This window comes from Spea bombifrons, chromosome 6 (genome assembly GCF_027358695.1).
Source record: "Spea bombifrons isolate aSpeBom1 chromosome 6, aSpeBom1.2.pri, whole genome shotgun sequence".
Lineage (NCBI taxonomy): Eukaryota > Metazoa > Chordata > Amphibia > Anura > Pelobatidae > Spea > Spea bombifrons.
Window position 1 is genome coordinate 313,911 of NC_071092.1, and position 26,212 is coordinate 340,122.

At 53.9% G+C, this 26,212-nt stretch overlaps 2 protein-coding genes across 3 annotated transcripts; one reads left to right on the plus strand and one right to left on the minus strand.

Annotated features, from left to right (window-relative positions):
• Nucleotides 1-583: 583 nt before the first annotated feature.
• CNBP (CCHC-type zinc finger nucleic acid binding protein) lies at nucleotides 584-4,698 on the minus strand. Its single transcript, XM_053468623.1, has 5 exons — nucleotides 4,553-4,698; nucleotides 2,299-2,446; nucleotides 2,123-2,215; nucleotides 1,581-1,779; nucleotides 584-1,487 (listed from the first exon to the last, which is right to left on the minus strand). Exons 2-5 carry the CDS (start codon nucleotides 2,426-2,428, stop codon nucleotides 1,370-1,372), a joined length of 540 nt encoding a protein of 179 aa, XP_053324598.1. The 5' UTR covers nucleotides 2,429-2,446; nucleotides 4,553-4,698; the 3' UTR covers nucleotides 584-1,369.
• A 10,942-nt stretch (nucleotides 4,699-15,640) lies between these two features.
• Nucleotides 15,641-24,513, plus strand: RAF1 (Raf-1 proto-oncogene, serine/threonine kinase). Of its 2 annotated transcripts, XM_053468603.1 has the most exons (17): nucleotides 15,641-15,980; nucleotides 16,363-16,475; nucleotides 17,002-17,104; nucleotides 17,573-17,730; nucleotides 18,177-18,266; nucleotides 18,950-19,103; nucleotides 19,372-19,431; nucleotides 20,174-20,201; nucleotides 20,290-20,396; nucleotides 20,577-20,694; nucleotides 22,201-22,285; nucleotides 22,434-22,610; nucleotides 22,967-23,013; nucleotides 23,131-23,249; nucleotides 23,441-23,572; nucleotides 23,775-23,909; nucleotides 24,216-24,513. In XM_053468603.1, the coding sequence occupies exons 1-17, from the start codon at nucleotides 15,774-15,776 to the stop codon at nucleotides 24,354-24,356; spliced, it is 1,974 nt and encodes a 657-aa protein (XP_053324578.1). In that variant the 5' UTR covers nucleotides 15,641-15,773; the 3' UTR covers nucleotides 24,357-24,513. The 2 variants fall into 2 exon arrangements, with proteins under 2 accessions (XP_053324578.1, XP_053324579.1); XM_053468604.1 differs by lacking the exon at nucleotides 19,372-19,431 and having other exon boundaries at nucleotides 15,645-15,980.
• The last annotated feature ends 1,699 nt before the right edge of the window (nucleotides 24,514-26,212 follow it).

The following is a 26,212-nucleotide window of genomic DNA, read 5'->3' on the forward strand; positions in this document are numbered from 1 at the left end:
ATCCACCAACGTTCGCACACTGAAGCCAGGGGCCCATTGGGAGCCCAACACCCAACACCCATCAGGATAATCAGTCACAGAATAGAAGCTGGGCAACCTGTACCACGGCGCTGACACAGCCGCAGGCATGACCCCGATCGGCTGTGGACACGATGAATGCTGCAGCTTTGACCCCGATCGGCTGTAGGACGCGCTGAACGTGGCAGGTACGACCCCGATCAGCTGTAGGACGCGTTGAACGTGGCGGCTGTGGACACTCTGCATTCCACAGGTTTTCAGTGTTTGAGGTGGGCTGACATTATTAACCCTTTATGGCTTAACAAAAAAAAATACATGTGGAGAAGTGACACGATATAAGCGTGTGCTCTACACGTCTTATCCTCTAATGCCAGGTGTGAATTCCTGTGACCTCCCCGGCAGGGAGAGAGTGGCCCTTCACGCCTTTACACCCAGCCGGTAGATAAGGAAACGCAAATGCTGCGCTGCAGGAGCCCACGTTACCCCAACCCAGTCAGACCCCCTCCACAGACTCCTCGTGGCCCCCCACAATGAACGGGAAGAAAGCAAACAGTTCAGGCGTAACTCCCCTTCCTCCTCCAGCTTTATTGATAGTTTAAAATTACACGTCTATGTTCTAGGATTTCAGTTTCTTTTACCATCTGACTTTAAAAACTGATTACAAGCAAATGAAACTCAAACGGTTATCTATAGCTGATATAGTATACAAAAATAACATCTTGATTTCTGTGAAACGTTTCTCTGCAGCTCCTGAATAGCTCAGACTTTTCATTTGCTCGATCCGATGATACTCGTCGTTTGCATGAAAACAAAATAAAGGGAATGAAGCCTTTGCCTTCACCCGTATCTCCAATACAACTCAGTGGCCAAACGTCTGCTAAGGACACGCGTGCCCGGTCTACAGGTCAGGACACCCGCTGACCGCGTCCAGCCACCCTGCGTTGTATTGCAGACGGGACCCGACGCAGACGGAACGGATGTTATGAACAGCTGAGGTCAGCGGGATATCAGACATTTCCAGTAGCCTTCCCGCCGGCGCCGACAAAAACCCGTACAGGTCTACTGGTCTGACTCAACTCTTCCCATTCATCAAATCCCGAGGCACCAGTGGCGTGGAAAGGGGGATCTTTAACAAAGCATTATACAGAACACCTCTACCAAACTAAACAGAAACATTTTTTTTGTAGTTAAATGCAGAAAAGTCGTTTTTCCACCCCTTTCCTCTTTTTACACGTCCAGTAAAGCTCACTGGCCTGGGACTAGCTCTATCTGCCAACCTTTGGCCAGTGAAGAGGATTCAGAGAAAATAATACAACCATCAATCAGAAAAAGGAGGGGCGACAAAGGAGGTTTAAGCTGTGGCTTCGATCGTGCATTCCCGTGCGAGGTGCCCTGACTCCCCGCAGCGGTAACAGTTGACTTCGCTGGTCTTACTGCAGTTGATGGCAACGTGGCCAGTTTCACCACACCTGGGGGGGGAGGGAAAAAAACATTAAAGCCTCCCCAACAATAAACTGGCTGCTTCTGTGCCACGGATATCCTCCCGCCGAGTCCCCGCTCACCGGTAGCACTTCACTTTGGTGCAGTCTTTCTGGATGTGACCAAACTCTCCGCAGGAGTAACACTTCTGCTCGTCGGCATGGTCGCAGTCCCGGGCCAAGTGACCGGGCTTCCCGCAGTTATAGCAGCACTGCTCCCGCTCCTTCCGTGGCTCCTTGCAGTCCTTGGCAATATGGCCCCCACGGCCGCAGTTATAGCAAGCTTAGAAGCAAACAGAACATCGGTCAGTCAGATCTGCCATAACAGAGCCACAGCGGGGCGACAGGGCAAACGCAGCAACGCTGGGACTGCCTGGGGCCTGAAACTCACGTGGGGACGCCACAGACTATCACCGAATGACAGAAAACCCTGCTCAGCGTGAGACCCCTGAACCTGTAACAGCTAAATACTTAAGCACGAGATCCCTAACGCCGGGAGCTCCGAGCGTCGAACAACACAGAGCGCCGCGCAGAGCCCCGAGCGGAGAATAGCGCGGCGCCCCCTGAGCGGAGAATAGCGCAGCAAAACTGCCCCCCCCCCGAGCGGAGAATGGCGCGGAGCTCACCATCCTCTTGGAGATCACAATCCTTGGCAAGATGGCCAGACTCGCCACAGCGATAACAAATGTCAGGAAGAGACGAGGAGATGAACTGGAATCCTGCGGGCGAGAGGGACACACTTAACGGCAAAGTCCTAAACCAACACTTAACACCCCCCACCCCCGTCCGTGACAAACGTTACCTCTGGAAGAATTAAATCCTCCTCTGCCACGTCCTCTCCCGCCACGGCCACGGCCGCCAGCGCCTCCGGTAGGGCACTCCCGGGCCCAGTGACCCGAACGCCCGCACTTGAAGCACTCGTTGCTGCTCATGTTGTCAGATGAGTTCTGCTAAAGAAACACCGAGTCGGTTTAAACGCGCACAGAAGGGAAAGCAAAGCACGGGGCACTTCGGGCAAGATACCCATCTGCCCGTTCATTCAGGGGCAGGGCAAAGGGGTAAAAACTGCAGGAACGGACTCATAGAAGTAACGGGCGTGTGCAATAAGCGGCTGTTGGTGGAACTGTAGTGTCTGAAAGGCGATCTTCCCCCTCCGGCTCTGCCCCACGTGGACACAGGTGGAGTTTCTAAAGAGGGTCACTAACCAGCCGTCCGTGTCCATGAAAGGAGAACCTAAAAACTACCAAGTGAGATGGAGACCTAAAGAAAGAATCTGCGAGCCGATGATGTCACAGGAAAACCATGCGAGGAATCTCAGTGACTGGAGACACGGCAGCCTGTGGGGACACTATGGAGCAGCAAATACAGGCCTACAGACCTAGAACGGCATCCTCTCTGACCGGATATAACCCTCCAGACCCAGAACCGTGTCCCCACTGACTGGATATAAGCCTACAGATCCAGAACCGCATCCCCACTAACTGGATATAAGCCTACATATCTAGAACCGTGCCCCCACTAACTGGAGATAAGTCTAGAGATCCAGAACCCCGTCCCCACTAACTGGCTACAAGCCAAGAGATCCAGAACCCTGTCCCCCCTAACTGGAGATAAGCCTAGAGACCCAGAACCACGTCCCCACTAACTGGAGATAAGCCTAGAGACCCAGAACCGCATCCCCGCTAACTGGAGATAAGCCTAGAGACTCAGAACTGCATCCCCACTAACTGGAGATAAGCCTAGAGACCCAGAACCGCGTCCCCACTAACTGGCTATAAGCCTAGAGATCTAGAACCGCGTCCCCACTAACTGGAGATAAGCCTAGAGACCCAGAACCGCATCCCCACTAACTGGCTATAAGCCTAGAGATCTAGAACCGCGTCCCCACTAACTGGAGATAAGCCTAGAGACCCAGAACCCTGTCCCCCCTAACTGGAGATAAGCCTAGAGACCCAGAACCGCGTCCCCACTAACTGGAGATAAGCCTAGAGACCCAGAACCGCATCCCCGCTAACTGGAGATAAGCCTAGAGACTCAGAACCGCATCCCCGCTAACTGGCTATAAGCCTAGAGATCTAGAACCGCATCCCCACTAACTGGAGATAAGCCTAGAGACTCAGAACTGCATCCCCACTAACTGGAGATAAGCCTAGAGACCCAGAACCGCGTCCCCACTAACTGGCTATAAGCCTAGAGATCTAGAACCGCGTCCCCACTAACTGGAGATAAGCCTAGAGATCTAGAACCGCGTCCCCACTAACTGGAGATAAGCCTAGAGACCCAGAACCGCATCCCCACTAACTGGAGATAAGCCTAGAGACTCAGAACTGCGTCCCCACTAACTGGAGATAAGCCTAGAGATCTAGAACCGCATCCCCACTAACTGGCTATAAGCCTAGAGATCTAGAACCGCGTCCCCACTAACTGGAGATAAGCCTAGAGACCCAGAACCGCATCCCCACTAACTGGCTATAAGCCTAGAGATCTAGAACCGCGTCCCCACTCGCCCCCTAACGCCGCAGGAGGAAGGGCCTGGGCTGAAACGCGCTGCCTTGCCCTTCCTTTAGACGGGGTCTGGGCGGGGAGTCGGTGTCCGGTGTAAACCTGGCCCAGCCTGGGCATGTGCCGTGTGGGCGTGCAGCTGAACCTTCCACCAAGCAGGCAGCCCAGCACGCCGCCCCGGTATACACCACCAGCGGCACTGCTGAGTACAAGGCCTGCAACTTCGCTGTGATACCGCTGATTGGGCCCTTACGCCCGGTAGCAGCTGCGGCTTCCAAGGGACAGAGCTCACTCCTAACCTGGATAACGGATCCCGGGAAAGGCATTCCGTGAGGGGGCGCTCTCCGTCGGGCTGGAAGGATAAAGGGGTTCCCTCGGGTGACCTACTCTCCACGTGCTAAGGCCCCCGCCACACACAAAACTACACAGCCCTGGGCCCTTACCTACCCACCTCCGTACAACCCGTAGGAGCCGAGGCCCAGGATCCCCACCTCTCCGAGAACCTTAGGTAAAGGCCGCTGTTCGGCCACGACCCCTCTAGCCCCCACACTTACCCTGTTTATCTCCGGATCTCTGGCTGCGCCACACGCGGTTTGCACACGGTTACAAAATGCCCGATGAGCTGCGCACAGTGATCCCAACAACTCAGCCAACCAGCGAGCAGAATTCACACTACTCCTCGCGATACAGCCAATCAGTGCGACGAATGCACAGGAACGGCCTTATTTCCCACCAATGACAATTAGCAGGACCCGCCCATCTCACCCCGCCTTCCGCTAGGCAGGGTTGGCTGTCGCCCGTCCATCAGATTATACCACTGCTGCCATGGCGGGGGTGTACGTTTCTTTTTGCGCAGGGAGATGTGGTCTAGTGAGTAGCCTGCAAAGAATGTGGCGAACCCGAGTATTGTCAAACAAACATCGGCCCGCCGGTGCACATTGTACTGAGGCGCTGTAAAGCGGTGCCGGAGTGGCTTTGCGCAGCCACCTCCCACCTAGTGGGCCCAGCACTTATCTATATGAAGCAGGCAGGCAGACTTGGTACATTCTAGTCACGTAGATCGTTGAGCGAGCTGCGGAGATTCCCGCCTTCTGTCACTTTACCTCAGGCGGTTATGGAGAAGGGTCTGTTCTTTTGAATGGTGCGAATCGGGTCCCTGGGGCCCATACAACCCCTTCCAAATACTTACCGTTTTTTTTTAGAAAAAAAAAAAAAAAAAAAAGCTCAGGTCTATCGCTGCGCAATGATCTGCTGGCTGTAGTCTGCAGCCCTCCCAGGGCAGTGGCACATCATAATGGGATGTGCAGCAGGGCTGTTTCCAGAATGACCCCAGTGCATGTTTAGCGATACCTGCCATGTGTCAACATCGTATGACGGTGCAGCGGCCTGGAAAAGGCTGCGAAGGAATCCCTGTGAGGGGCCCATCTGGATCTCTTTGGACACCCCCAAGTTGCAGGAGTAGGGCATTTGGAGGGTTTGAATAAAGTAACGTTTTGTTAACATGCAAAGTGGCTTCTCTTTTAGTGTGTAGGGTGGCTCTGCCGGGTATTTGCATTAAGGAGGGCATTCAGGCCCCTTCAGAGCAAGAATCAGGGATAACGAGCAAAAGGGTCAGAAATACAAAAAGAGGATTCAGGGCTGGAGTTGGAACCGAGATATGGAGTGAGAGTGGAGTGGGAACCACTAGGATACAGAGTGAGAGCGGAGCAGGAACCACTGGAATACAGAGTGAGAGCGGAGCTGGAACCACCAGGCTACAGAGCGAGAGGAATGCGCAGCCGGAACCACCGGGATACAGAGTGAGAGAGGAGCCGGAACCACCAGGCTACAGAGCGAGAGAAATGCGCAGCCGGAACCACCGAGATACAGAGTGAGAGGAATGTGCAGCCGGAACCACCGGGATACAGAGTGAGAGAGGAGCCGGAACCACCGGGATACAGAGTGAGAGGAATGCGCAGCCGGAACCACCGGGATACAGAGTGAGAGGAATGTGCAGCCGGAACCACCGGGATACAGAGTGAGAGGAATGCATAGCCGGAACCACCGGGATACAGAGTGAGAGGAATGCGCAGCCGGAACAACCGGGATACAGAGTGAGAGGAATGCGCAGCCGGAACCACCGGGATAGCAGAGTGAGAGAAATGCGCAGCCGGAACAACCGGGATATAGAGAGAGCAATTCAGAGCCGGAACCACTGAGATATAGAGTGAGAGGAATGCTGAGCCGGAACCACCGGGATACAGAGAGAGAGGAATGCTGAGCCGGAACCACCGGGATAGCAGAGTGAGACTGGAACCAGAACCACCAGGATACAAAGTGAGAGGAATGCGGAGCTGGAACCAGGATACAGAGTAAAAGGGATGCCATCTATCCTCCCTAAGGTTGAGATCTCCAGCCATTGGCTTCTCAGCATCTCCTTTGCTACAATCACATCATCCTCACCCAAGCAGTTCCTCTCCTTCTGTCTTTTCTTCCTAATAGATTGTAAGCTCCTGGGGGCAGGGCCCTCTCCTGTCTCGGTCTGTCATGTTCTTCTGAATTTATTCACTGTACATCATTATAATATATTACGACCCATGTCATGCAGTGCAGGGTGATATATGATAGTGACCACTAGGAGGCACTAAAAGGAAATGACAGGTTGGGACAGGAGAAGGTTATGGAGGAGAGGGGAGGTAAAGGGGTTAATTAAATGAATAGGGAAAGCACTGCATTAAACCTTTTTGTATTTTGAGTCTCAAAACCCATCCACTGGAAATGGGTCATTACTGCGGCCAAAGGGTCTTTCCATCATCGAGACGGGGCCTTTAAAAATAACTGGCAAACTTTGTGTTTACTTTAGACCGCCATGAAAGCCTAGGCGTGGGGCATTTGGCTTCCTGGCTGCAATTCCTGCATTTACTGCCCCGTTTACGTCTTCAGTAATTGGATGGGGTTGAATACATCAGACAGAGAGCGATTGTGAGAGTCGACTTTTAGATTAAATACAGGAGCCAGACGCCTCTCCTGGCAGACGGATCAGCAGGGCTGTGACCTCACGGGCAAACAAGCAGGTTTGAGCTCCTCCAATTACCGGCTGTGTATTCTGGGGACTCCTTGGGGGTGGAATGCCTGTTACTGCCACGCGGTAAATTACATTTCACTCTATCCCCTTGATGCATAACGTGTTAATGGTCAGTTTGCAGCCTCGGCTGATGGGCGAGATGAACTAAAATGCACTGGAGTCTGACTGACCTCATTCACAGTAGCTTTCCCCTCCATCCACCACAACGGGCTAAGATTGCAGCCTCTCCGAGGACGGACTCTATATTTAGCTGCTCAGTAAACACAGGGGTCAATGATGGGACTCTAATTACTAATCACTGCTTATTTACTGTCCTCTAAAGAGGGTCTGTGACTGTCACACGCTCAGGACAATGAGCTCCTAGAAGAAACGAGGTATCCGGGATTTGGGGCCCAAAGAAGCTCTGGTGCAGGTTTGTTTGGGTCCAGACATCCCTATAGGTAGCTATACTGTGCCACGCTCTGAAAATTGCAAATGGCCGAAGCAGCTTCGTTTCCACGGGGTCTGCACGCGCTAACAGTATTAGAGATGGCCGAACCGCGCTCCCCCAGAAAGAGACAGCCCCATCCGAAGAAGAAAGTTAGTGACACGTCTATACGCCAGCAGCTTTAAACACGGATGCAACAAGCGAGCGGCTCATCAGAAAACCAATTTTAACCCTTTATTCTCTCCTATGAGCCCCTGCCAGCCGCATGCACGTATCGACCTTTGGTGTGCCAGCCACCAGTGTCCGGATCTCAGCAGCCAGTCAGGAATGAGAAGAATAACACATTATAAAATAATTTACGGCTGGCACCTTACTCCTGCTCCACAGGATGAACTCTTCTGTCAGCTGCTGGAGAGGGTGTGGGGGCGAGGGTACCTTGGCCCATGTTTGGTGGAATTGTGCGAGGATTCGGAAGTTTTGGAAGGATGTTTATAAGTTTGTGATATAGCACCTCTTATAGGCTCTTTTACCCCAGAACTTTTGTTACTCAAAATGCTACCGACCACAACAGCTAAGATTGCTAGGATGCTAATCGGACGTGTTTTAATCGCAGCTGCAGCACTTCTGCCCAGATATTGGAAGTCCTCCGTTGTTCCTACTGTTAAGGAAACAGTTTCCCTGATAGTGGACAATAAAGGGTATGAATTGGCAACGCGAAGCCCCTCACCTGTGTAAACAAACTCAGGTGTTTCTGGGATATGTGGGAATCTAATATTTTGAAACAACCTCCATAACTTGTATCTTCTTTTGCTGTGTCCCCCTCCCCCACGGATGATGCTATAGTTACTTTTCATCCTTTATTTTTTCTCCTGCACGCATGATACACAATGGTGGTATTTAAATCTGTCTGTTTATATTGTGTTCCTACAGTTAATGACTGTATGGTATTATCATTGATATGTATTAAATGTTAGATGGATGGAGACTATATTACCCTACCCCTCCCCTGTTTAATCTTGTTTATCCCCTTATTTTAGTGTTGTGTATTGCAAACCTTAATAAAATATATTTAAAAGAGAAATAAGAATAATAATGCAGTAAATTGCTAAAAAGACAAAAAAGCAACAATATAATAATTTCCTAACTGTTTGAAACAAGCAAACATTTGACGAGCGAAGTAAATGTCAGCTAAATGTTTCCTGCAGAGTAAACACTGGAGCACCGAGAGATGAATGGCGCTGGGATGATGTAAACATGTTCGGGGGCTGCGTAACCTCATGGCTCCTAGAAGGTTTCACGTCCTGTAATCCGGTTCTTGGCTTCGTTTGATTTCAGTCCTCGTGCCGCGGAGTGCTGGAGGTTTTCACACGTGACGCCGGAGTCTGGATCTGTGTCATCAGATGACCTACTGACTCAGGGCTGCCACAAAGTATCCGCAGAACGTGGCCGTTGTGTATAATATGCAGCTGGCGCAGCAACGGGAAAGCACCAATTACATGCGACATCGCATTAGTTTACTACTATCCTCACAGGTTGCCGGAGGCTGGCAGCGCAGGTTGCCGGAGGTTGGGGCTGATATCAGAGGTTGTGGGACGTGAACCCGACAGGTGGTTTGAGGTTCAGAGGTGTTTGGGGTGGGAAAATCATCAAACCGAGGCGTTTGGGTAGGTGAAAGGAGGGTCCTCAGGAGCATATAGCCGCACCCCTCAGGAGCAGAGAGCCTGGTGTGTCCCCCCCCCCCGGGAGCAGAGAGCCCGGTGTGTGCCCCCCCCCCCCCGGGAGCAGAGAGCCCGGCGCCCCCCCTGGAGCAGAGAGCCCGGCGCCCCCCCTGGAGCAGAGAGCCCGGCACCCATCCCCCCCCCCCCCCGGAGCAGAGAGCCCAGCAACCTGCCTCAGTAAACGTACTATGGTATTATTTACGGGACGTGGCCGCGATGAGCAGATCCTGCGAAGAATGTTCTGGAATTTGATGGAAGTAATTTGCTGGTTATATTTAGCGTGTAATCATACAGCCGGGGAGCGTGACATCATGAACGTAGGCTAATTATTTTTAGTTATGCTAAACCGTGAAGTGACCTGAGGTGACTCTGAAAATAACAGCGGGGGTTGAGACTGTGTGCGGAGAGAGGCGGGGCTGCGTGTGGAGAGGCGGGGCTGCATGTGGAGAGGCGGGGCTGCGTGGGGAGAGACGGGGCGCAGAGCTGCGTGCGGAGAGGCAGGGCTGCGCGCGGAGCGAGTCGTCGTGCCGTTCGTCTGAGTGGTCGCTCCATAACATTCATTCAGAACCTTTGCTGCGGCCGCGAGCAGTCCGTTGCGGCCCTCGCCTGTGATAATGGATGTGTCTGTCGCCTGTGGGATGAGCAGCATGTATGAGAGTATTGAGTATTAATACTGAGACACAGAGAGGCTTGTTGACCGGCAGAGAGCCGGCGGGTGCTGCCAACTCCGTCCATGTCTTATTTGTTTATGGCCGCCGGTGACTTTAGCGCGTTTACTCGAGAACCCGTGTCAGATATTTAGTGCTCAGCACGCGCTCGTATACACGCGTGTGCGATCCTAGAAACCTCCATCCTGGAAAAGGGTTAAACCAGTGAAATAGTAAACATCACAGAAGGAAGAGGTTATCGGCCACGAAAACCACCAGCAGATCGGCCCCATCCGGCCCGTCGAGTCAGACCTATACACAGTCCTCGTCTTGCATTCAGGCACCACATGCCCACCCCATGCATGTTTCCTTTCCTCCACTGTATTAGCTTCTACCACATCTGCTGGGAGGCTGGTCCACTTATCTACCACCCTCTCAGTAAATGGAAGAAGCCTAGTGGTGAGATTGTTCATGGCCAAAATATATTTTATCAAAGTTTGTGCAGCCAGGTAAAGCAGTTTCCGTTTAATCATAAAAATCTTAAAGCCCCTGATACATCACGGCCTGCGTGTGGCCCCCAAGGGCCAGAGTCATGCAGCCCTGGCACATTACGTGTTAAAAGTAACATCAACTTGCACAGCCTCATTGCAGGCAGGATCCCGGGTCAGAGGCTGCCTGCATCAAACCTTAGTGAGTGGGGGTTAGGGACAGGTAGGACTCCTTAAGGGGTACTTTACAACCAGCTGCTGCCCCCACCCCTGACAGTCTACGGGGGATCAGGTACTGCCCCCACCCCCTGACAGTCTACGGGGGATCAGGTACTGCCCCCACCCCCTGACAGTGTATTGGAGGATCAGGCTCTGCCCTCACCCCCTGACAGTATATCGAGGGATCATTTACTGCCCCCACCCCCTGATAGTGTATTGGGGACCAGGTGCTTCCCCCATTCCCTGATTATTGGTGGGTCAGTTATTGCCCCTCCCTCACAGGAATAGTATAGGGGGCGGAGTCCGATAGTAGATTGGCGCTCTAGTTTAAGCCAATCAAAAAAGGATGGGCGGAGTGTGCCACCTGGACGCTGTCTAAGGTTTACCACTTCCTTTTCCGACTTGTTGGGGGCGTGGTTCTGATGTGGCTGGTAGGGGGCGTAACTGTAACGCGGGCGGAGCCATTGTGCGCGGCGGTGTGGGGAGGTCCGTGCTGAAGAGGGGGTTGGACAACTTGTTCTTCCGTCTGTGTGTGCAGAACCTCCCCGCGATCTGGGCTGATGTTTACTGATGGAAGCGCCCAGCACCCCCCAGTTTGGGAGACCTGCTCGGTGTGACGGAAGCGGACAGTGACCCCCCGGTGACAGGAGATTCCCCCGCGCCCCCGACGGGACAAGTTTACCTGGAGAACCCCGGTACCTGACAGAACCCCTCGAGACCCCGGGCCCCTGACAGGAGAACTTTTCTCCAGAGACTACGGCCGCCTGACAGGGGAGCCCCAGCAGAGCTCGCTTGTCTACGGACTTTTCTGAAGGTAACACCGAGTTCTCACGGGGAGTTGGGTTGCAGGGACGGTGGCCCCGCTCGGGCAGTTGGGTTGCAGGGACGGTGGCCCCGCTCGGGGAGTTGGGTTGCAGGGACGGTGGCCCCGCTCGGGGAGTTGGGTTGCAGGGACCGTGGCCCCGCTCGGGGAGTTGGGTTGCAGGGACGGTGGCCCCGCTCGGGGAGTTGGGTTGCAGGGACCGTGGCCCCGCTCGGGGAGTTGGGTTGCAGGGACCGTGGCCCCGCTCGGGGAGTTGGGTTGCAGGGACCGTGGCTCCGCTCGGGGAGTTGGGTTGCAGGGACGATGGCCCCGCTCGGGGAGTTGGGTTGCAGGGACGGTGGCCCCGCTCGGGGAGTTGGATTGCAGGGACCGTGGCTCCGCTCGGGGAGTTGGGTTGCAGGGACCGTGGCCCCAGTGTAAGACTGGTTCGAAGGTTGCAGTACAAGCCAATGAAGGCTTTCCTAAGGGAGCTTTGCGTTTTCTTTAGGGGCAGGATGAGTTTCGGGGGGGGGGGTATGTGGCTGGATGGGGTAGTTGTGTAACGCTCCCCTGTGTGTGTCGGGGGCAGTATGTGGGGTCTGGTTTGCAGTTATATGATTTTCCCGGAGTTCACCGTGACTCGGAAAGGAGCTTTAGGTCTGGAGTTCCTCGGCTCTGATCGCCTGTGTGGCCGATAGACTATGGACTGCAACACCTATCATCCTGGGTCTTGCAGCGTGAGAGCCGCTGTCAGGAGATGGAAGCTCGGCTCCTGTCGCTCCGTGTGCGGAAAGCACTGGAATAATTTGGGGTTCTTCAGTAAATCAGAGCTCCGTCTCTGGCTGGAGGTCCCTGCGGATACGGCGTCACGCGTGTAACGGACACGAGAGCTCTTCGGGTTAAGAGGCAGCTGGTGAGTAAAATACAGGAGGCCGGATCTAATCGTCATAGTCCTCCGGAACATCTCCCAGGCAGGACCCGGAACCGGCGCAGAGCTCCGGAACATCTCTCAGGCAGGACCCGGAACCGGCGCGGAGGAGGCGCAGTGCTCCAGAACATCTCTCAGGCAGGACCCGGAACCAGCGCAGAGCTCCGGAACATCTCCCAGGCAGGACCCGGAACCGGCGCAGAGCTCCAGAACATCTCTCAGGCAGGACCCGGAACCGGCGCGGAGGAGGCGCAGTGCTCCAGAACATCTCTCAGGCAGGACCCGGAACCGGCGCAGAGCTCCGGAACATCTCCCAGGCAGGACCCGGAACCGGCGCAGAGCTCCGGAACATCTCCCAGGCAGGACCCGGAACCAGCGCAGAGGAGGCGCAGTGCTCAGGAACATCTCTCAGGCAGGACTCGGAACCAGCGCAGAGCTCCGGAACATCTCCCAGGCAGGACCCGGAACCGGCGCAGAGCTCCAGAACATCTCTCAGGCAGGACCCGGAACCGGCGCGGAGGAGGCGCAGTGCTCCAGAACATCTCTCAGGCAGGACTCGGAACCGGCGCAGAGCTCCGGAACATCTCCCAGGCAGGACCCGGAACCGGCGCAGAGCTCCAGAACATCTCTCAGGCAGGACCCGGAACCGGCGCGGAGGAGGCGCAGTGCTCCAGAACATCTCTCAGGCAGGACTCGGAACCAGCGCAGAGCTCCGGAACGTCTCCCGGCGATGCAGCCGTGTGCTGGTCCCCGGCGGGATTGTATAACGGAGGCCGGCACCTTGCGTGTTTAATGACAGAGCAGCGGCTTGTTTGTAGCAGAGATTGCTCGGGAAACGCGCCGGACGTCGCGCCGATACTTTGTGGGAAGTGCCCAGAACAGCCAGTTTCTTGCAGAAATCTGAAGAAAACGTTAAGTTTTTGTACTTTTTTGCCATATGTTTGCCTTGTTCCCACCCGTGGCGTCCCCCAACTGTTCTCGGTGCGGGGAGAAGGTGGCCCCTGTCACTCGCAGCGGTTGGGGGCTCTGTTATGCAATTTGTTCCCATATTGTGTCCGGAAGGAGCGGCCGATGACGGAGAGATGCTTGCGCGGCTCCGGTCTGTCTGATCCTGGCTTATTCTCTCAGCGTTAGAGCGCGGTACTCGGCGAGAGCGACAAAGATCTTTGAGGGTCCAAGTGTTCCAGGCCACGTAAAAGCTGCTGGAGTGGGAAGTCTGGCAGGGCTCCTCTTCCCAGCGAAGTCTGTTTATCTTTGAAAAACTGGAGGTCTGTGTTCAAGCTTTTCAGATGAAGAGCCACAAAGTGAGAGAGAGCCGTAAAGCGAGATCTGGACCGTGGACAGAGCCGTAAAGCGAGATCTGAGCCGCTGGACCGTGGACAGAGCCGTAAAGCGAGATCTGAGCTGCTGGACCGTGGACAGAGCCGTAAAGCGAGATCTGAGCCGCTGGACCTCGCGGATAGAGGGTTAAAGTGTTAAAGGTCCTCCTGGGATGTTGGGCTTCTCTTAGTGTGTTTAACCCTTAAGTGACATCCATGCTTGATCTACAAAGTGCTGGACAGCCGGTGGTAATCGGGGTAAGATGAAGGGGTATCGATTGGCACTCATCGGGGGTCCTGCTGTCTCCTCTTGCGCTCTGCATTTTGTAATTTTTTTTTTTGGTCATTTTTCCTTTACATCTGAAAGATTTGTGAGGCTGGGGATCCCCCTGAGTATCAGCGGCGAGCTCAATTCCGTAACCTCTGCCGGATATCATCGGGATAATAAATGAACCCAGCGGCATTGGCACGTGTCCCTCGCTATACAGTGCGAGATACAGGGCCCAGCACCCCCCTGTAGATTCTGCCCCCTTGTAGATTCTGCCCCCTTGTAGATTCTGCCCCCTTGTAGATTCTGTCCTCGTGCTTTTAACTCCTCCGTGGCTGGCAGGAGGAAGCGAAGCACGTGGAAGGGCAGAGGGGTGACTCCTTTCCGCGTCCAGTTGCCCCTTTGCATTTTAGAGGCCGGGGTACAAAACTCACCCCCCCCCCCCTTTAATGCAGGAGTGTCACTCGACGGGCATTTATTATGTGTATAAATTAAATCTGTCGCCCCCGGGAACGGTGGGAGCGCGGACTGAGACGAGCAGCGCTCTGTGGGTTAGAGCCGTCCTGAGGGCCGGAATGTGTGTTTATTCTCATAGTAACGAGGCTATTTATCACGCTCTGAAAATATAACTTGTACTCGTGTGAGTGACAGCCGTGGCCCCCGAGCAGCTGTACGTGTCCCCGTGTCGGTAGGACGAGTGCTTGACACGTGACGCCGCGCTGTTTACATGTCAGCTCTTGGGACGTTTCCTGTCGATACAAAAAATCTGACTGTTTTAAGGGTAGATTTTTTTTACCAAACAAAAGGAGCCCCGGCGTGCGGGGGAGGGGCAGAAACATCTGTCCAATTACGTGCTTTACAGAAACTGCACATCGGCCGTGTCCATCGCACGAGTGTGTGCGCGATGGTGTGTGTGCATGTCGAGGTGTGTGTGTGTGTGTGCGCATGTCGAGGTGTGTGTGTGTGCGCATGTCGAGGTGTGTGTGCGCATGTCGAGGTGTGTGTGTGTGTGTGATGGTGTGTGTGCATGTCGAGGTGTGTGTGTGTGTGTGATGGTGTGTGTGCATGTCGAGGTGTGTGTGTGTGTGATGGTGTGTGTGCATGTCGAGGTGTGTGCGCATGTCGAGGTGCGTGTGCGTGTGCGTGCGATGGTGCGTCTGTTTGGTGACACGTCTCTCCCTTTCTTTCTGCTCTTGGGCCGTCGCTTCGCCTTCTTCTTCTTTCTTCGCCATGAGAAGCAGTTTCTTAAAAATAGACTCCATGTCTACGGCTGCCGTGGGTAACGCGAGCCGCGGCCTCGCGTGTCGCCCCCGCAATGTGATGTGAAACGCGGAGATATTATAGATGCCGTCGGCCCCCGGCTGGCTGCTCCGCTCGGGTTTTATAAATGGACTCCTTTCGGCCCCCCGGTGCAGACGTGACGCCCGTATCCCAAACCCTCTTCTCTTTAACGCTTTGCAGCGCCTGATACACGAAGCCTGGGAAGCCCTGGCGTGGCCCTGGCATGTGTACACGGTATAGGTTTATTCTGGGGGACCCTGTAATGGGGGGTATGTGGGGTCTGCGGTGTGTATCAGAGGGGGTCCGTTGATTTTGTTTAGCTCACGCGTGGGGGCCGTTCAGACTTTGCGGCTCAGGTTTGCACTACGCGGATATGTTTGGCCCGCCGGGTGAGGGGGACGGATGCCTGTGTTATAGGAATAGCCACCCTGTTCATTAGACTATTCCAGGGCCCCCGGGCCCCTTTCCTCCTGCCTGTGTGATCGGGGGCCGGTGTTACGGTGTCTTTTGGGTAACATGCGGTCTGTTACACGTCAGACTCTGGGTCGGGGTCTCCTCTAACTTCTGGACGCTCTTCTCTTGTCTTTCAGTTTCCGTGGCGGATCCCGTGGCCGATGGAGCATATTCAGGGGGCTTGGAAGACCCTCAGCAATGGCTTTGGGTTTAAAGATTCCGTGTTTGACGGGACGAGCTGCATGTCTCCCACCATCTCCCAGCAGTTTGGATACCAGCGGCGAGCCTCTGACGACGGGAAGCTCGGCGACGCTTCCAAGACCAGCTGCACGATCCGCGTGTATTTACCCAACAAGCAGCGGACGGTGGTGAGTTCGGGGGCCGCCGCGGGCGCTCGTTGAAGTGAGCGGAGATTACAGATGTGCGGGATTTGGATGAGGGTTAGGGTGTGCCGGTGTCCGTATCCGCCGCCAATGATACGGAACGTGCGGCCGAGAATCCTTATTCCAGGCCGGATAGTGGCGCTGGGCCCTCGTTACTCCGCATCACGCCGAGGGTCACGCTGAGAGCCACGCCGAGGGCCGTGCTGAAACCCGCGTTAAACGAGCAGTTCAAATAACCGGTTACGTGCCCAAAGCACGCACCTCCGTAACGCTATTAAAGCAGTTAAATGATTGCTTCGCTCTGCGTCCCGGGGGAATCACCGCGCCGCTTCTTTCCAGAAACTTCCAACGTTCTCCTTTGCTGCAGGTGAACGTCCGCGGCGGGATGAGTTTACACGATTGCCTCATGAAGGCGTTAAAAGTGCGAGGCCTGCAGCCTGAGTGCTGCGCTGTCTTCCGCCTCGCTCCGGATTCCAGGAGGTAAGAGTTCACACCTATCTATATATAATATATATAATAATATAATATATCGTGTGTGTCGGCCGGCGTTCCACGCGCGGGGCTTTCCTTCAGGTGGTGAGATCCTGGTTTCTGGAGGTGGGGACGGCCCGTGGGATTTTGGTCGTCGGCCAATCGATGACTTTATAGCGATGTTATTTCTAATGATTCCATTTAAATTGCGTTATGTAAATGGCTGCTAGGTGTGCCGCACGCAGGGCTCGCCGTGTGGTTTGTGCCGGCGGCTGTGGCGTTGCCTCCTCGCAGTAAATATCCTCCCTTCTCTGTTTCTGTTTATGAATCTCGGTGAGAATTTTGTACAAATTTAAAGGTTTTTGGCTTTTCTGGTGAGATGTAAACGCCCCCCCCCCGGATGGGCCGCGCTCCCTGTATAACCTCGTATCTGTACGGAGCCCCCCGGAGAGAACTGATGGGGCGGTCTGTCGGTGTACGTGGGGTCCGCCGTGGCTTGTTGTGGCCCCGGAGTGACTGATATTCTCCCCTCCAGCAAGAAGCAGCGTCTGGACTGGAACACGGACGCCACGTCCTTAATCGGGGCCGAGCTGCAGGTGGATTTCCTCGACCACGTTCCCCTCACGACCCATAACTTTGTAAGTTTGTTTCTTTGGCTTTTAGTGGAAAGTTCTGTCTTCTGGTGTTTATTAGAATCCGGTCCCTGTCAGCGGAGGAGGTTAATGAAATGAAATAACGTATACACGGGGCAGGGCTGAGTCTTATCCTGAATATAAGACTGAAATGGGGCCGACGGCTCTAATCTTTTCCGGAGGCCGTTTCTCTCCGTGTCGCTGAATACGTGGATGAAATTCTGAACCCGGGGCGAAGGACCCGCCGCGTCCGAGCGCAGATATCTGGCGGGGGGAAATATCTGTAACGTTTGCTTTTATCGCGCGTGAAATATTTGTTCCGTTCGGCTGATTCAGTAAAAGGCCGTGTTTCGGAAGCCTTGTGGATCGGTCGCTCCCTCCGGCAGAGAGCGCCCCGCTGGGTGGAATTCTGTGCTCTTTGGGTCGGTCTCATTTAATAAACATCGCTTTTTTCTGTCTCCCGGTAACGCTCAGGTGCGAAAGACCTTTTTGAAGCTGGCGTTTTGCGACATCTGCCAGAAGTTCCTGCTGAACGGCTTTCGGTGTCAGACGTGCGGCTACAAGTTTCACGAGCACTGCAGCACGAAGGTGCCCACCATGTGCGTGGACTGGACCAACGTCAAGCAGCTCCTGTAAGTGCCGAGCGTCTCGCCTCCTACCTGCTCTCTCTTCACAAGCGGCTCCGCAGAGGTTAAAAAGTCCTGGAATTGTCTGCGGAAACATCTGGATCAACCGGTTTATTCTATTTTTAAACAAAGCGATTATTGTAAATGGAATGACAGCGAGACGAACGGCCCGTCGGCTGGCGGAGATCCCGCTCATTACCGCAGACTTTCATCATGCGATAGAGAGAAGCGCTCTCGTTAACTCGTACGGCGCTCTCGCCTGCCGACGCCGGGGCGCTCCTGCTCCGTGCGTTTACTTTTTCTTATATTTATGTATTTATATATATTTATAATATAGGCTATATTATAGACTTTATTTCCACGCAGAGACCCGCGCAGGCTGTTATCACAATGAAATAACTCCCAAAGTTTATCTTTATGCTTTAACAGCTGGATACGCTTTCTGCCCTCAGGTTATTCCCCAATAACGCGGACGGAGGGACCCCCGCATTACCCTCAATGACGATGAGACGCATGCGAGAACAAGCGCGAGCGCCCAGCAGGTAACCCCCCCACCCCCCGTCTCCCCCAAAATAGATCCTCTATGTATTCGAAGAAGAGAAAAACATTTAAACCTCCACAGTCGTGGCAAAATATATCGTTCTGTGTACGGCGAGCGAATGGTTTAACCGGCGGCGTGCGAGGCGTGCGAGGCGTGCGAGGGAATGATATTGAAGCAGGAGGTGCTAGCAATTCCCTGATGCTGGAATTCGGCGTCACTAAGGTTCTCCCTTTAAACACGTCGCTTTACGGAACGGAGAAGGTGGCCTCGCGTTATTACTATTATTACTGTTATCACTATTACTGTTATCACTATTACTATTATCACTATTACTATTATCACTATTACTATTATTATTATCACTATTATTATGACTATCACTATTACTATTATCACTATTACTATTATCACTATTATTATTATTATTATTATCACTATTACTGTTATCACTATTACTGTTATCATTATCACTATTATTATGACTATTATCACTGTTACTATTATTATCACTGTTACTATTATCACTATCATTATCATTATTATTATGACTTATTATTATTAAGCACAATCCATCCCTTCAGCCATCTTTACGCGGGACGAGGTGGCAGCGGGCCGGCCCGTGCGTTGGGATCCGGCCTGATATCTGCTGACCGCGTGATATGACTTTATTTCTTCTTCCGCCAGTTCCCAGCACAGATATTCAACGCCTCACGCCTTTTCCTTCACGACGCCGAATCCGCCGTCCGAATGCTCGCTGTCCCAAAGGCAGAGATCCACGTCAACACCCAACGTGTACGCGGTCAGCGCCACCATGCCGGTGGACAGCAGGCTGTTTGAGGTGAGGGCCGTAAAGTGAAGCGGACTGGGTGTAGTGAAAATGACGCAGCGTTTGGTTACCCTGCCGGTTGTCTGGCTCCCCCCCCCGCCGGTTGTCTGGCTCCCCCCCCCCGCCGGTTGTCTGGCTCCCCCCCCCTGCCGGTTGTCTGGCTCCCCCCCCTCCTGCCGGTTGTCTGGCTCCCCCGCCGAGCGCGTTTCTTTTCCTTCCACGTTCTGCGTCTCCCGTCTTTCTCTCTGTTCTTCCTCATTTTCTGATTCTCTGCAAGCAGAATAACTGGACGAACGCCTCCCCCCGGTCGTGGTGCCGCCGGCTCTGCTTGCCGGGAAGAGTAGGTATTGTTTGTAGTCTGGCCTTCACCATGCTTGATGCTTCATGGGAATGACTTAATCTGGCATGCATGTTGGATTAACGCGTGTGCGTGTTGTATTCACGCGTGTGCAGGAAAGTGGCCCTTGTATTACTCCTGAGAAGCACATATTTAAAAGCATCCACAATATTTCCAAACGCGTGTTTTCCGGACGGAACGCGTCGGGCAGAAGCTGCTTGTATCGGGATTTTTTGGAACGTGTAATAAGTGGACGCCGGCACCGTGACCTACATACTTATTATATCCGTGACTCTTACGCTGGTGAACCGGGAGTCTTTAATCACCACAATCTCTCACCATAAAGGATTGAGAATATTTTTATTTCCCTCCCAACCCAAATCCCGGACGGACTTGCGGGTTTCTACCCCCCGGGCGAATATCGTGCAGATCGGGTCACTTCCGGCTCCCTTCAGCTTCCTTCGGGTTAAACGGCAGAAAGTGGCCTTTTCCGATTTTCCTTTTAAACGGAGAGAAGCGCGGCGTGTTTATTATTATTATTATTATTATTATTACGATGAAATAATCTATGCCGGGCGCGCAGGCGACTCGCTTTAACTCCTCTTGCTTTATTTCTGTAAGCTGCCTGCATACCGGAGGCTGCCGGTGATTCCCGAGCGCGAAGGCGGACGCGTTGCTTTAATTAAAGGGCATTTCAGGTGCTTTTGTGTCCCGATTATTAACGTTTCTGTCTGTTACGTTGCAGGAGGCGATGAGGAGTCACAGTGAATCCGGTGAGGGGTTTTGCCGATTTCTATCTATTTACGATGGGAAGCAGCGTTATTTCGTTTGGATACCGAGCCTCTCTCTTGGCTTTTTCAGGTAGTCCCAATAACTTGAGTCCGAGTGGATGCTCTCAGTCTAAAACCCCGGCGCCAACTCACAGAGAGAAGTCTGCAGCCGCCAGCACTCAGGACAAAAACAAGATTGTGAGTTTTACATCCGCCATTCTATGGTCTCGTGCGCTCTGCACACGCGTGTTCGTTCAGTACACGGGTGACTCGTTTATGTAACTGCCTTAAACATTACGATGCCGATTACTCCGCATTGTGCGTTAACGCGTTATACGTACGGCTGCATGTTTTACGGACCGCCGCGTCTCTTCTCAGTGGTCTCGTGGCCAGAGAGATTCCAGCTATTACTGGGAAATCGAGGCCAGTGAAGTGATGCTGTCCACGCGGATCGGGTCGGGATCTTTCGGGACGGTGTACAAAGGCAAATGGCACGGTAAGTGATCGTGTGCTTCCTATCTAGCCCATCCTTGCCTCGCTTTATCCAGCGTCCCCCGGTGTGCTCGGTGCCAAGGGTCCGGCTCCGCGCGATGGTCACGTGGGACGAGGCCACGAGACGCGATGTCGTGCAATGACGCAGATCCGGTGGAAACACCGCGGGAGACGATCCGGTACGAATAGCGTCCTCACTGCGCGGGCGCCGGACCCTCGTTTGCTCCAGGAGAAGTGTCGGCTATTGACGGAGAGCGGCGTGTTGCGCGTTGTCGTGGAAACGGGAATGAGATCATGCGAGACAACAGCTTAAAATGCTCCATCCTGACGCAGAAATTAAAAACATCCCTCCTCGTGCCGAGAGCCGGGCTGTGGCCCCCCGCGTGTAATAAAAAGCTCGGGCTGCGCCCCCCGCGTGTAATAAAAAGCTCGGGCTGCGCCCCCCGCGTGTAATAAAAAGCTCGGGCTGCGCCCCCCCGCGTGTAATAAAAAGCTCGGGCTGCGCCCCCCCGCGTGTAATAAAAAGCTCGGGCCGCGGCCCCCCGCGTGTAATAAAAAGCTTGGGCTGCGGCCCCCCGCGTGTAATAAAAAGCTCGGGCTGCGGCCCCCCGCGTGTAATAAAAAGCTCGGGCTGCGGCCCCCCGCGTGTAATAAAAAGCTCGGGCTGCGGCCCCCCGCGTGTAATAAAAAGCTCGGGCTGCGGCCCCCCGCGTGTAATAAAAAGCTCGGGCTGCGGCCCCCCGCGTGTAATAAAAATCTCGGGCCGCGGCCCCCCGCGTGTAATAAAAAGCTCGGGCCGCGGCCCCCCGCGTGTAATAAAAAGCTCGGGCCGCGGCCCCCCGCGTGTAATAAAAAGCTCGGGCTGCGGCCCCCCGCGTGTAATAAAAAGCTCGGGCTGCGGCCCCCCGCGTGTAATAAAAAGCTCGGGCTGCGGCCCCCCGCGTGTAATAAAAATCTCGGGCCGCGGCCCCCCGCGTGTAATAAAAATCTCGGGCCGCGGCCCCCCGCGTGTAATAAAACGCTCGGGTTTCGGGTGACCTTTTGCATGAAACGGCTTTTATTTCGACGAAGTTCCCGCTCGCTGCAGCCGTGCATGGAAGGAACCCCCCGGTTGGGCTGCCGCCGCTCCCTGGTTTGTCTCCCCGTCGGGACCCCGTTAGTCAAGAGCTGATATGTATTTGCTGTGGGGGTGACACCCGGGGGCTGATCGAGGGCCGCCTCGGCCCGTTATTTCTGTATCTGAGGCTTTTTATTCTGTTTTCTTTGCATTGCTTGGCTTTTGGCGGAAGGCCGTCGCAGGTACCGTCAGTGTTTGTGTCGTATGTATGACGTGTGCACCCCACGTAGATCTGTGCCGTGTGTGTTCACCAGCATAAGTCTCCACGGGAGCCGCGCTCCAGGGCCCGCTCGCCCGGATCATTGCATTAAATCATGTTACGCGGCTCCATACATGTTACGGGGCCGGCGTCCCGGCGATGAATTGAATGCGTTGTTGTACTTTGTGCCGCAGGCGACGTGGCCGTGAAGATCCTGAAGGTTACGGACCCGACGCCGGAGCAGCTCCAGGCCTTTCGAAATGAAGTGGCGGTTCTCAGGTGAGCAGACGCCTCCTGTCCTTCCCGGCCCTCGTGTGTTTTATTTATGAGTTTCTTTTAAAATAAACGGTGCCGGGACCGGCGCTGCTGATTCCGAAATCCCCCTCGGAAAGTCGGCTTTTTGTTAAAATGATATTTTGCCTCTTAGGAAAACCAGACATGTTAACATTTTGCTGTTCATGGGCTACATGACGAAAGATAACCTGGCCATCGTCACGCAGTGGTGCGAGGGGAGCAGCCTCTACAAACACCTGCACGTCCAGGAGACCAAGTTCCAGATGTTTCAGCTCATTGACATCGCCAGGCAAACGGCGCAGGGCATGGAGTGAGTACACTGTCAGCACCGGGCCGATCTATTTCAGCTTCCGGCTGCATGCGGCCCCCGAGGGCCCCGTCCGTATCGGGAGGGCATTTTCTGGATGTTCTCGTTTGACGGCTTCACCTCCCTGACGAGGATTAAAATATAAACGGCGGCTTTCGGGGCTGCCCAGAATCGGCTTGGCATGTCAGAACTTGTGCCAGTGTTTAATGTTAAAGTCACGCAAACATACAATCCCGCCATCAGGGGCCAGAACCGCTAAACAGGGACACGTCGGGGCATTATGTGCTGCCTGCGGCGTACACCGGCTTGTCCCGGGATAATTGAGAGCAGAAACATACGTGTTTTTCTGTGTTTTGCAGCTATTTACACGCAAAGAACATCATTCACAGAGACATGAAGTCAAACAGTATCCTTCTGAACCTGCGCTGCCGCTTGACGTGACGTGATCCACGTAAAACATGCGTGACGCTACATTCTTACACGTAACATACATGAGTGCGCAGGATCCTTAACCTCTGCCCAGATATCTTTCTCCATGAAGGGTTAACGGTGAAGATCGGTGACTTTGGCCTGGCTACGGTGAAGTCCCGGTGGAGCGGCTCGCAGCAGGTTGAGCAGCCGACCGGCTCCATCCTTTGGATGGTAAGAAAGAGACGGGGCAATTGGCTGGGGCAATTCGCTGCCGCTTGCTGAATGTTTTAAAGCAAATGATCCCGGCCCTGCGTGCGCTGCGCATGCTACCGCATGCATGCGCCGTGCCGTCTGGTAACACGCGCCCGAGTCTCGGCACCGGCAGGGGGTTTCATAAATGTTTCCTTTCCCGGTAAATGCAGGCGCCAGAAGTGATCAGAATGCAGGACAACAACCCGTACGGCTTCCAGTCCGACGTCTACTCGTACGGCATCGTGTTATACGAGCTGATGACCGGAGAGCTGCCCTACTCCCACATCAAGGACCGGGACCAGGTGAGCGGCCCCCCAAAATCCCGGACCCGTTCCCTGCGGACTGTCCGGACGGGGGCTTTTCTGCCGCGCTTTTATCAACAGGGAGATCTAGAGCCGGCAGATCCCTGGAACAAGCGTGCGCGGCTTTCCCGAAATATCTGTGGCCCCCCCGCGCTCTGTGCCGTTTTGTCACACGCTGCGTGTATTTCCGTCTCTCGCACAGATCATTTTCCTGGTGGGCCGCGGCTGCACGGTGCCGGATCTCAGCAAGCTGTACAAGAATTGCCCCAAAGCCATGAAAAGACTCGTGGCGGACTGCGTGAAGAAAGTGAAGGAAGAACGGCCTCTCTTCCCACAGGTGGGTGCGAGCCTCTCGTGGCATCACATGGGCAATGAGCGTACGTGTCGCGGCCCTCCCGGACAGGCTCCATTGGCAGATCCGTGTTCTGGAGCTTGCGTTTATTTCTCCCCGTTAACGACACGTCAGACTCGGTTCATCCAGGGATATCATGCTGTAAATCTGTGAATCCGGGTAGGAGACGGAGCGACCCGGTGCCGGTAACTCTGCTGTGGGGGGGGGGTTTCTTCTCTCTCCAGTGAGTCCGTTTTGTCCCCCGTGGTCGTTCCAGTTTTTAACCCGAATCCGTGTCTCATTTCTCTGCAGATTCTCTCCTCCATTGAGCTGTTACAGCATTCGTTACCCAAAATTAACCGCAGCGCGTCGGAGCCTTCGCTGCACCGGGCCGCGCATACCGAGGACATCAACGCCTGCACGCTGACCGCCACCAGACTCCCCGTCTTCTGATATGTTTCACGCAGGTTCCGGGGCCGGCAGGAATTCCATCGAGACTCTGTTATCGCTCACTTTTATATCACTCTTAAGAAAATGCTGCTATCGTCGCATTTCCGAGGCCGCGCTTCCGTGGCAATCCGCTCAGCAACACACAATAAGCTCGACGTCCAAACGGGAACTCGCAAGATACACCAGAGCCACGGATGGAACGCAGCGCTTTCTCTCTGAATTTCCCCCAATGCTTGTTTTGCGCCATTATGGAGCCGGAAGAACTTTTCCCGGGGTCCGCGTTGGATGATTTTCTTTGGTACTTGTCGTGGCCACGTGGTCTGCGTGTTACACGTCGGGCTCGTAGCGGAGTGCGTGGCCACGTCTGCGTGTATATATATATATATTTCCCGTAGTTTGTGTGGAAACACCTTAAAATCTGAAAATCTGCACTATAAGGGGGGGGGTACACGAGGTTTTTGATTTGGATTTTAATTGGTTAATTTCTTTATTTTGCTGAATTTCTCCTGATTACCCTATTTTAATAAATTAAATGTTTCACAGTTTGATCCTGTGGTTTTTGCACGTGGCAGGAGCTTCCGTGGGCTTTCGTAGATGTTCATTATGGCGGATTCACTGAGGTTCAGGAGAGTCGGTAACGCCGCCGCTTTATAGAAGACCCCTTAACCTGGAACGTGGACGGTACCCCCATAAGTGAAATTTGCTTATCGCGCTGAGTGGGGTTCGGCCACTGAGCTGACGCTTTAACCCCTTCCAGAGACTGGCATCCCGGGGGAATTTTACTCTGGTAGAGCGTTAAGTCGGGTGCGACGTTTCACGTTTCCTGCCACGTGTAACTGAATGAAACTAGTGGCTTTCAGCCGAGTCTTAACTCTCCCACCGACCTCACGCAAGGTGAGATTCGACGGGGAGTAAAGGGGGAGTTTCAGTGACTGGGAGCAACTTTCAAATAAAGCGGTGGCTCTCCCCCCCGTGGGCTCTCGCTCTCTCCCCTTGCCGCCCTTGGACTCTGTTCCAATTTCTGCTCTCCTGAAGCGTTGGTTTCCTGCCACGTTCAGCAGCCACGTTTTGAATGCCCCATGGAGGAAAGCTTGACTCTCCGGTGAGAATAAACCACACGAGCCGAGAGGACGCTGCGTGGACTCTGTGGAGGGGTTTCTCGTGGTAACAGGTGAGTTCAGGGAGCCGTTACACAAGAAATTTGCACTTATTAGTAAAGAAACCACTATTTTGGGCAACAAATATTGTAATTCTGTTTTATTTTGTCTGGTGGCAGCAACTTACAATCCCACATAAAAAAATAAATATGTCTGTGGTTACGAGATCCACGTCCAGCGCCACAGCAGGGAGGGAATCGCGTTCAGAAATACTGACATAAATCAGCTTCAGCAGGAAACGTGTCCACGTATCCCACGCTGCACATGTTCACAAGACCTACCCCCAGGAGCCATCAGGACGTGGACTTTCCGTGGATCTGAAGACGAGAACCGGCGCTCAGCCCAGTAGCGTCAACTGAAAAACTACCTGAGTCGTCTCACAAAACCCGGCATCATCCCACGAGCCCCAGGAGGGGCCACAACAGGCGTCCATCTTAACCCAGAGATTGGCGCACGACTGCCCACCAATAAGGGCGGTAATAGGGCCACGCGGCGTGTCAGACCACTACAGGTTAACTCAAGCTGGGAGTTTAGGTTAAAGCTTTTTGGCATCTCAGGGTGTTTTATGTTCCTTCTAATACAGAGAGAGGGTTGTAACCACGAGACGTGGTACCTGCTCACACGAGCCGTGGACACTTAACATTCTGTTCTTATGAAGAGACACTCAAACTACCCTCTACTCCAAGTCCGGTCAGTCGTGGT

Coding starts and splice junctions, on each gene's coding strand:
- CNBP (XM_053468623.1), bottom strand. CDS start 2,428: ATGAGCAGCAACGAGTGCTTCAAGTGCGGGCGTTCGGGTCACTGGGCC. Junction 2,216..2,298: donor AGGATTTAATTCTTCCAGAG/GTAACGTTTGTC, acceptor TCTCGCCCGCAG/GATTCCAGTTCATCTCCTCG. Junction 1,488..1,580: donor ACCAAAGTGAAGTGCTACCG/GTGAGCGGGGAC, acceptor CTCCCCCCCCAG/GTGTGGTGAAACTGGCCACG.
- RAF1 (XM_053468603.1), top strand. CDS start 15,774: ATGGAGCATATTCAGGGGGCTTGGAAGACCCTCAGCAATGGCTTTGGG. Junction 16,476..17,001: donor CTCGCTCCGGATTCCAGGAG/GTAAGAGTTCAC, acceptor TCTCCCCTCCAG/CAAGAAGCAGCGTCTGGACT. Junction 23,573..23,774: donor ACATCAAGGACCGGGACCAG/GTGAGCGGCCCC, acceptor TCTCTCGCACAG/ATCATTTTCCTGGTGGGCCG.